The 11,288-nt window shown below is 36.5% G+C and overlaps 1 protein-coding gene across 3 annotated transcripts in view; it reads right to left on the bottom strand.

Moving 5' to 3' along the window:
- Window positions 1-280: 280 nt before the first annotated feature.
- Window positions 281-11,288, bottom strand: part of LOC135201055 (centrosomal protein of 104 kDa-like) — a 458,443-nt gene continuing 447,435 nt past the window's right edge. For all 3 annotated transcript variants that reach the window (XM_064229911.1, XM_064229913.1, XM_064229912.1), the window contains 4 exons: window positions 7,302-7,447; window positions 2,464-2,565; window positions 1,546-1,680; window positions 281-1,110 (listed from right to left, as the gene is read on the bottom strand). In XM_064229911.1, coding sequence (XP_064085981.1) covers window positions 884-1,110; window positions 1,546-1,680; window positions 2,464-2,565; window positions 7,302-7,447 — 610 coding nt within the window. In that variant the 3' untranslated portion in view covers window positions 281-883. The remainder of the gene's footprint in view (window positions 1,111-1,545; window positions 1,681-2,463; window positions 2,566-7,301; window positions 7,448-11,288) is intronic.

The following is an 11,288-nucleotide window of genomic DNA, read 5'->3' as shown; positions in this document are numbered from 1 at the left end:
TCTCTTTACAGGAATTTTGAACTTCCACGTAATTGCAAGAAGCATTGTTTTCTACGATACACTCAAGGGTCGCCCTTATAAAAAAGAATCAAACTTTCTGATTAATTTGGGCATAATATTATTCAGAGCTTTGTATATAAAGACCTAAGCCTTTTTTAAATACAGTATCTTATTCTTAATTCTAAACCTGAAGATTTAAATTTTTGTGTGCACACGCATATATATATATATATATATAATATATATATATATATATATATATATATATATATATATATATATATATATATATGTAATGTGTATTTGTGAGTGTGTGCGTAACTGTATGTCAAATATACGTTACATCCGCACAAAAACATATATAAACACGCATATCATCATTGCATACACATTTCTATATGTAAGTGTGCATATAAAATACATTTGTTTATATGTTATTGGTGTTGAAGTTGACGCATAATCGTATGCATGCATGTATGGAGTAGTATATATAGCTTGTGTTTACAGTTTTAGTGCTTCAGTATACGGTAATTTAAGGTGCTCATGATCGCACCATCATTCACCACCTGTTACACTCAGCCCAGAAGATTCCTTCACAGACAAAATCCAGATTTCTTTCTTGTAGAATCCTTATTGGTTAGGCCTTAGGCCCATATATAAAATTCCACCGTTCACTCACTAAAATAATTTCCGAAGAATTTTCTGTTACAAAATTTCTTTTTCCTTCTACACTGACATGCATTCCACACGCCGTTCCCTCAGGCATCTCTCTCCATTTACAAAAAATCCTCCTTTCCTACACCAGCTTCAAATCCAAAGACCTTTCCTGCTGGAAATTAAACCTATGTACAGAATCCTTCCATCTTAATTCCAGACACTGTGTTTATCGTCTTCTATTCAAAGTGTTCCTTCTCGGGGTTCCTGGCGTTGAACTGGATGGAATCCTACTTTTGACCGCCGCTGACCCTGACACGACGCTGACAACTGCAGGGGCGCCGCCCGTTCCTCCGCCTCCTCCTCCTCCACCTCCTCCACCTCCTCCAGTTGAAGTTTCAGAGGGCGCCGATGTCACAGAGAGGCTCTTCTCCAAGGTGGCTGCTTTCTTTGGTGCTGTAAAAATATTAGCTCGTCAGCACGGATCCAAATCTAAACTTTTATCACTACTTTTACCATTTAACACTGACAAGAATTATGTAACTTAAAACGAGAAAATTGGCAGCAAATACTACGTCTATTGTCAGTCGTTCTTGATATTAAACTGGTATTCGTTATTATATGAATCATATAAAATTTCGGAAATCTGGGAAACATTCCCAAAAGATAAGAATTTTTTACTTACTTATTTACCTGTGAAAAGTTTTTTGTTATGATACTAGTATAAAAATACATTTAAAATAAATATGTCAGTAGTGGCCTTGCCAGTCGCCCTGTACACCGAAGTAAGGATCTTAGATCATAAGTGTTCATAACACCATGGTAATTATTCTCATTCAACTTTAAAACATATGAAAATTTATTACAAGAAGCAGCAACAGCGACACATACCTTGAGGCTTCGTCCTGGGATTCGCAGGGCAGGATTCGGGCCCCGGCATGAGGTGTGTTCTCCATCCCTCCTCCCACGGCGGGATGTTTTCGTGGCAAAGAGGACAGTGGTTGGCGATTGGCTCAGGCCTACAAGCTGCAAGGATAGGGCATTCGGGGCATTCATAGGCTTGTTGGTTACCAGCATTAGGCGGAATCACGTCAAAAAATGGGATTTTTTATTACTTCTGTCGTAGTATTAATGAAAAAGAAAGAAGAATCAGGCAAGAGATCCCTTAGGGTACTTTGTTCGGGTATGGCCTCCATCCCTTGTATTTTAGTCGTCTGCGTCTCCTGACTGATTTGTTCCTGACCGACGTCATTTCTCTACAGTATGTCGGCATCACGTATTTCATATTTACCTTGCACTTACTGTTAATGAATCAAGAAAAATGTAACGTAATAACCCTGTAAGTGAAAAAAAAGACCCCTTTCATGAACATAAAACAGGATCTCTCGATCATCTTTTGATATCCTCTGCCGCCTGAAACTGGTGTTTTCATTTGAGAAATAAAATCGTTTCATTTTGTTCCTTCTCTGGAATGATTAAACACTCATTTACTTCATGACTTCTTATTCACTGTTCTATTGAGTCATTAAATACTCATTAACTTTATTCTTTCATGTTGGATAATCTTTGGAGTTATTACATGTTAATTACGATAGTCCTCTGCTTCCGTTCTGAATATTCATTATTTTGTGCGTTCGTTTGGAATAATTTTTGGAATGATAAAATGCTCATTTATTTTACTCTGTAATTTTGATTGTACCTAAAGGTATTAAATGCGGTTCTCATCTTTTATATTTACCCTTAATGAATCTGCCTTTCAGAGACATTATCACAGGGAACGGCAACGCAAATCGTGTGCTGTATACTTACGTGTACATATCTTGGCCAAAGCATGCGTGTGGAAATTGTTCTTGGTGATCGCCTCCGAACATCTCTCGCAGCGTCGGTATTGGGATGAGGACACGCATTCGCCTGCATCAGAAAAGGAGAGAGGGATCTAAATGACCTGCCTGCCCAGTCTCACGTGACATAAATCAAGAGTTCAAAAGGCCATCATGGTACAAAAGGAATCCTGATACTGTATGTACATCCTAAAGAGAGCGGCTGTTATAAGTAATCTTGATATTCACTATTAACAAGGATCATTATGAAGAGTGCAGAAGTCTTCGGAGAAAAGAGGTGATTATAAAATCCTGATATAGTCATTAAACAATAATTATCACAGGAAAAGTAGTTATATTACTATTCGTTGGCTGTTACGAACAATACAAACACTTTCTAGTAAGTATAAGGAACTCTTATTCATGAAGTATTTGATACACGTTAAAAGAATAGGAACTATTATATCAAATAGAATAAGAGAGCTGAAAAAGAAGATATCAAATTGCCTTTCTGCTCTGTCACTCCTAAATATGATTTAATTACTTTTTTCTACCGATAACCCAATTTATTGGGATAACACGAAACCTTTGTTTTATAATCCACCGAGTACCAATATCCTATAAGAACAGTGAAGTTAATACACTTTAATTACAATAAGAATGGGTGTAAATTCCTAATTTGTCTATGGTTCTAGATGTTATGGCAAGTCACTAAATATCTCGCCGAAATTCTACATTCAAACATTTTTTATGTTCGTTTTTATGTTCGAATATGTCTGTCTTTTCTTCCTGCTCTCCCTGAGCTATAGGGTCGATAGCCTTGATGGGTTTTCTCTAACTATTTATATCGGGAATCATCTTTCTCTGCTAAAGCCTTCTACTCCAAATACTCCTCCGCTGATCATGGCATTTTATCCTTAGCCTCTATTTTAACGCTCCACCCAAGTCCTCTTCAGTCTTCCCCTACGACAGTCCTTTCCACACTCCCATACCATCTCAGCGCCACTTCTCGTTATTTCTTCTTCCTTTTCCTGTCTCTTACGCAACAAGATCCACAGAAATCAACCGCATCATCCTTATTTCTATTCGCTCTACCTTCCGGTCCTCCACTGGTATGATTTGAGTGCAATAACTTTGTTTTCATTTTATTTGGGATTCTTTTGCCACATAGTACCTTCCGCCAATCCCCACAAGCTGCTTTTATCCCACTTTCAACTTTAGCTTCACGCCAATCTCCCTGGCTCAAAATTGAGTCATTACTTGAAATTTTCAACCCATTGTAAATCTAGGCATCTCCCATCTTATATCAATAACCTATGTCCTCCCTGGTTGCTGGACATTATACCTTCACTTTTACCTACATTACCCTCACCCAACCCCATTCAAGATATTCATGCCCCTCTCTTATCTTTCCTTATTCTTCCTCAGATTTTCATCCCTAATACTTCCACTCAGTACATCCATAACCAGTACAAATGAAAATGTGCTGAATTGCCGATCCTCGATGTGAATCAACTAGTTTCAAATGTTTCTCTTTTGTCATAGTCTTTTTTACAACAGTCATTCTTTTTTTATATTAACTTTTCTGGCAATCTTCTCTTTCTCTTTCTTAAACACAATAACACTACCTGCCTTGGTATCTATCAAATGCCTTCTTTGCATTTAAGCCTCTTCTGATAAGTGTCTTAGCATGTATATATATATATATATATAATATATTATATATATATATTTATATATATATTTATATATATATATATATATATATATATAGAATATATATATATAAATATATATATATATCTATTAAAATCCCATATATATAAATCACAAATGCCCATTGATACGTATTCCACTAACCTTGGGAATAACTTATACACTACAATATACATATATATATATATATATAAATAATATTATATATATATATATATAATATTAATATTATTATATATATATATTATATTTAGGAATTTTATATGGTTTTACACACACACACACACACACATATATATATATATATATATATAGTGTATATATATATATATATATATTATATATATAAATTATATATGTGTGTGTGTGTGTGTGTGTGTGTGTGTGTGTGTGTGTATGTTTACGTGTAAAATATTAGATCAAACGAAACAAAGACGGCCACAGCAATAAGATCCACAGACAGAAAGAAAAATAAACTTGTGAAATTTTCCTTTTTCTATGAAATCATAAATCTCTTGCTTAATCTATGACAGAGTACAGAATAAAGATGTTGAGAATCCATAAAATTAGTTTCGTTTTCTAGAGGTGATAATGAACGGAGGGGTCACAGTAGATGCAGGAACTGAATTAAAAATGTCACATTCAAATGTTGACAATGTTTTTATATCATTCCATACTTGAATAAGCCTATAAGATCACAGCCCAGTTTTACTGGTAAAAGACCAGTTTATAAGACCAACAACACTGGTAGGAAATAAATGTAGCCTAGTAGAAGGACACCCAGGAATAGGTGAATTATGGTGGACATAAAGCTGAAATACGCAATACCCATTTAGGTTGAATGATTTATGCAGGGTGTAATAAGAGTTTTATGCGAATATCTTGGGAAATGAAAGAAAAGCTAGGCAACTTCATAGAGAAAATGTTGTATAAGGTATGTATTTTAAGAATTCGTTTGTCGGTGACGGGAATTTTGAAATAACTGTTTTTTATAGCACTGTTCTAAGAAGGGTGATGGAGGTTGGTAACAGGTTGTTATTTATGATCATTGATTTCTATCGTGCTCTGTCCTGCCTGCTGCTTCTCATGGAATAGTTGAATCGTGAGTCATGACTAGGCCTACGCCTATGACTGGTGTCTGATGAATACTTTTGATGGAGAAGGAGAGATTTTAAAAAATACATTTTAAAGCTTTGATAGGTGTCTAATGAATACGCCTACCTTTGATGAAGGGGAGATTCAATTAGGCTTACTTTTTTTCATTTTTGTTATCGGTGTCCAATGATTACCATTGTTAGGGAGGGAGAGGGTGTTAATGATGCATACATTTTTTTCCATATATAAATAATACATTAGATTGGGAGGTTTTCTATTCACATCGACCCGATCGCTCCATCCTTCTTCTCTATCCCACCTCCTAAATATCCCAGACTACTACACCCCGTATGCCATCTGACTTGCCCTAAAGCAGTTCTGTTGAAAAGGGGTTATCTTAAAATTCCCCTCACCGACAAATGAAGCCTTAAAATGCATATCTTTATAGAAAATTTTCTACTCAAAATATCTTTTTCTCACTTCCCAAAATATTTGCATAAAGTCGCGTTACAACCTGTATACGTGATTATAATAGCAACAATTTTTAATTAACATTAACCAGACATCTCCAGCAATACGGTAAAATGGAAATATGAATGGCTTGAAAATTCATAATATTCAGTGGATGGGTTTAATAACGACATCAATATTTTATCAAAATTTTTATTCTCCTTAAAGGGATGGTTGGAGAGAAAAACAAGACAACAGTCATTGTATTGTTCCATCCCTCCTCAACCTTCTTGCCTCACTCATCTTATCAACAGTTCATCTGACTATTGACATTTTCTTGAGAGTTCCAGGGGAATGTGTACTATTCACATGGAACAAACACACCACAGGGGTCACTGACTTCAAATTGAAGCTTCCAAAGAATGTTGGTGTCGCCCTCCCACCGCAGACCCCACACTGTAGCAGTAACTTATGATTCAGAGCCAGTGATTTTCCATCGCCCTAGTGGAGACGAGAACCCCCAACATCTCAGTGGGATACAACGACACTAAGCACTATACCAGCCGGCCAGCCTGTGATTACTAGTTGTGTGTTCGTTATGCCACATTTGATTTGAAATAAGAAATAGCTTCAACGCATTTTGCTTTAGTTTCCAGAACGACATATTGGAAAAGCTTAAGGTGGCAGAAATTCCTCGCCAGAATGACCTTCACCAGCTTCCAGTGAAGAGCAGTAACTTGTCAACGAGAACAACTAATGGGTCTGAACTACGCCTCTGTCTGTTGTACGTCTTTTTCTTTTTCTCCAACCTTTACTTGCGTGTCAGTGTTCCTATTTGACCTCTAACAACCGAACAACTATAGTGTTGCGGCGCCAGTTTTACTGACAATAAATCAGACCAATAGATATATGAGCCTCTTCGGTAATGATGATAGGTCTTGATGCTTCCCTCTGGCTGCGTCAAAAGCATGGAATGAGGCCAAAGAACAATCGCCAAATCAATCATGTTTGACTGCTGTACGGATAAATACCTACAAGTGGGACTGGGTGAGTTCAAAAAAAAAAAAAAAAAAAAAAAAAAAAAAAAAAAAAAAAAAAAAAACACAGATCGTTTCTCCATAAACGAAGTGGTCGAACTTCATGCATTTTGCCTCTTATCTTGAATGATCCAATAATAATACAAGTAATCTTTCAGCACCTGTAACTGACAAACCTGTCTTTTCCTCGTAAGTCAGTTACAACACAATGCAAACCCCTTAACTGGGAAAAATATCTTTTATCTGTACTAATGAGCCAAAAGATTCTTTAAAATGAAGTTCCTGAGAAGCCAAGCAGAGTGCTTGAGAAAGTTAAGCCAGGATCATTACCAAAAGTTAGCCCAACGAATTTGACCTTTTACCATTTTGTATTAAAATAATTTGCATACAGGTCCGTCAAACAAATATACGTGGAAATAGATGTTCACAATGGCATGAGCATGTGTACAGCAAAAAAGCATTGAAGAATACTGATAAGAAATAAACTTATGCTTAGTATTTAAGAAGAGAAGCATATATATCACATTACCTAAAAGATGTTGAGTTAAAGACGCCACTTCTACTACTTGTCGACAGTGCTGACATCTAGTGAGCAACGGACAATTTCTCCAGTAATGCATGTCCAGACCGGACTCGGTGAAGGAAGAATCATAAGCTCCACAAAAGATGCAGGTCCTGTAAATGTATTAGAAGAATTAGTGACGATGAATTTTAGATGCCTTTCGTGAAGTATTATATGTTCCGTTATTGTTTAATGAAAAAAGAACCAAACCACGAGACCTTACCTGGCAGAAGTGCTGACTTCGAATCAGTTGTAAAATAATATAATTAAGATAAGAATCCTCACGTTTAATTTAGTGTTGAAAACGTATAAAACCTTTTGAAAACCTATTTTCTTTTTCAATACGTTCAGAAAAAACTCCTCAAATGAAAAAGAAAATCCTAAAGTTTTCATTTTATGTACAGAAAAATAACAACTACTACAGAGCTGATATAGAGCAAGAGCCATTTTACTATGGCCACATCTCCCTCTTGCTCATGAACAATTCCTGTTAAATTATCAAATATTCTCCCTCTCCCCTTTTTACAGAAGAGTAATCTACTTTCAGGTAATAAATCTCCTTGGCATGACAATTACGTTTTCCTAAAAGAAAGCAACATTTTATCAACAGTCAAATTTCCATTACTTAAGATTACCAAATCCAACTATTCCTAAAAAATAAAAAGTAGTTTTCACTTAAACCAACCAAATCTCCATCTTTTTTTTTTTTTTTTTTTTAAGAGAACAGTTTTCCTTCAAATAACCAAGCCTACCTCCTTCGTAAAAAGCTACTTTCGTTGAATTGACCAAAGTTCCCTCGTCTTTAAATAAGCCATCTTCCTTTAAACACCTAAATGATCAACTACCCATGAAAAACAACCATTTTTTGAGTAACTAAATTTGCTTGTCTTATAACGTTTCAATAAGCAAACCTCCCTGCAAACCTAACTGCCCTTTCCTTAAAAAAATACTTTATAAATAATTATATCTCCCTTTATATTCAAGATGACAAATTTTCTTTAAATGACCAAATCACCCGCTATCTAAAAAAACACTCAGATAAATAATCTCCTCTCTACCTTGAAAAACCTACTTTCCTTGAATACCCAAATCTTCCTCTACCTTAAATGAAGTCTCTTATAAACCAAATCTCCCTCTACCTTAACTGTTAACAACCAATTCTCTCTCTGCCCGAAAACTTTTATAAGCTTGAAATTTAAATAAGCAAATCTCCATTTACCTCAATCTTAAAGTATCCGAAGCTCCCTTTCCCTAAAAACTTAAATAAATAAACCTCCTCCTACCCTGAAAAAGTATTTTCCTTTTAAAAATCTTATTCTGCCCTAAAAAAACAAAAAAAACAAAGACCGTATTTTCCTTTTCAGATTTTTTTCTAAATAACTGAATATCCCCCATCCTTACAATAACCTGTCTGAAACGTATCCTACAGAAAGGTACGCAGCTACAGTGTGTACCCTAACAGCACACTACTGAAATGAAAAATTAGCCTTTACCTTTACATTATTTCCACTTATTTTAGAAGAGACCTTTAAGAAATGGGACTCAGTTGCCTTTTAATAATAATAATAATAATAATAATAATAATAATAATAATAATAATAATAATAATAATAATAATAATAAAAGTATGCTTGAGAGAGGGTCTGCTTCCTAAATAATAATAATAATAATATATGAAGGGAGTAAACCCTCTTTTCAGCATGTTCTGTTAAAGAGAACGGCAACATCAATGGGACTGATTTTATAAAAGATTTTCTTAGCTTTTCTAACTAGTCCCTTTTCGTCAATGTTGATACCTGTTGAGAGCTGGCCGATGTTTATAATCTGGATAAGGGAAAAGGCAATAGTTCTCAATATCGTCACTTTTTTCCGGTATACGCAGGCATAAGCTAAACATGGCATAAGCTAACCGTAGAGATTCTGTATATAGTAGCTAAAATCTCGACATCGCGTCGTTCTCGTGTTAGAGAGTTTTCTAATGGCGTCGCCGATGTTCCTGACCGCACCTTCGGTCTATCTTCAGGACGGGGTAGGCTGATCCTGGTTAAAAAGGGTACATCATTCGGTATATAGAGTCCCAGATGTTGAAGGCTGTACCCGTTCCCGCGTGCGGACATTGGAGACAGGATGGGTGGTACCGGGAGGGTTCTCACCGCAATAGGAGTCAACTCCTGATTGGTCCTCTCGCTCAGGAATACTGGCAGGCGTCATTCTACGTGCCATTTTTGGGAGTAAGAACATTTCCCGCGTGGTGTTAAGGCTAGGCCTTTCTTTTCATATGTATTGTGCTCCCAGGAGGCAAAGGCGGTGATGGTCTGTTGCCTTCTCGATAATTCGAATATTAGAAACTATATCAGTGTTTTATTTTAGTATTATAGTAATTTTGAGCGTGATTACGTATGGCGCCTTCTTGAACCTGGCTGGAGGTCCTCTCGGAATATCGCATCTAGGTCATACCGATGTAATCGCCGAAGCATTCCCGAACTCGGCATCTGTACAGACAGACCACATTAGTAATTTTCAGAGGGTCCAGCGCCATAGGGGCTGCTTTGTTCTTTTGCTTATATGGTAAATCACTAGTTTAAACTTTTCGTCTGTACCCGTAGGGTTGAAGGGCGCGCTCGTCGTTATTATAGTCAGTGTGAGACGCGCCTTTGTAAAAGAGAGTAACGTTTCAAGGGCGACGGAGCTGGTACCACTTATTTATGGTCCTACGGATGCATTTTGTGACTTCCCCGTTGGAATGTCTATTATTAATGAAGACCTGGGCAACACGTTCTAATTCGGTCTGCGTGTCTTTCCGAGAAGAGCCGTGAGAGAGAACTCTTCTTATGAAGGCCCAGACTGCAGTGAGTTTGTATCTCTCTGGACACTCACTCTTCCCATTCAGACACATTCCCAAGTTCGTGTACCTGAACGGGGGAAAGTCAATTTCTAGAGCGCCATTGTTAGGAGAGCTCTCTCACTGCTCTGGTTGGAAAGACACACACGCCGAATTAGAACTTGTTGTCAGGTCTTAACTAATAATGGGCATGCCAACCGAGAGGTCACAAAATGCATTCGTAGGACTATTGATAAATGGTACCAGCAGGAGCATGAACTCCCCCACCTCCAAGACATCACTATTTTAAAAGGGAGTGTTTAACACAAATTATGAAGAGTATACGCGCGCCTTTCGAAACATAATAGAATGGTACGTCTGCCCTACACACCTGTAGATAAAGGTAAATCTGCTTATTTACTATATAAGAAAAAGTTCTATAGTCGATTCACTCAAGGTAGATTCTTGTGCCAACGAGACGTTTGTTTGGCGGCCTCTGATTTGCTGGTACCGGGAGGTAGGGCGATCGCTTATTGTCTCATTATTTTCGTCTGTGGCTTAGAAAACTAGCAATATGTTTACATTTCTTCAATTATCTCATGCTTTGCTCAAGATAGGAAAGTTTTGGTTATACCATAGGATTCGGTATTAATTGTACAGCTAAGTCATCTTTTCCTGAAATCAATAAAATAAAACACAAAGGAATTACAACGAGTAAAAGTGAAGACAGAAGCATTTGATTCTTTATACCTGTTTTTCCTTATCATCGGATTTTGAATCATTAATGCTATCAAGATAAAATAAAACTTATGTTTTCGTGCAACAAATTCACCCTGAATAGGCTGGCGCTTTAAGTTTTTAGATGCGTGTTATATGTGAAGAGAAAATGAAGAATATGTCTTATTATGTTGCATCCGTAAATGATTCAACTTTGACGGTATTGCCGAGAATGTGATCTGCAAAACATAGCTGCGTTTGTAGTTCTCAGCGAGAGATTTGAATTGCCAATTAGCGATATAAGAAGGTTGCAGTTTCAAGAATATTTACCCTGTTATAGCATTACATTTTCTGTAAATAAATACACAGAATTCCCAGTGTGACTGTCGAACGTTTTCAATCCAATATCATATAGT

This window comes from Macrobrachium nipponense, chromosome 27 (assembly GCF_015104395.2).
Source record: "Macrobrachium nipponense isolate FS-2020 chromosome 27, ASM1510439v2, whole genome shotgun sequence".
NCBI classification, from domain to species: Eukaryota; Metazoa; Arthropoda; class Malacostraca; order Decapoda; family Palaemonidae; genus Macrobrachium; species Macrobrachium nipponense.
The sequence above is the reverse complement of the archived record's forward strand: the minus strand, read 5'-3'. Positions and strand labels throughout refer to the sequence as shown.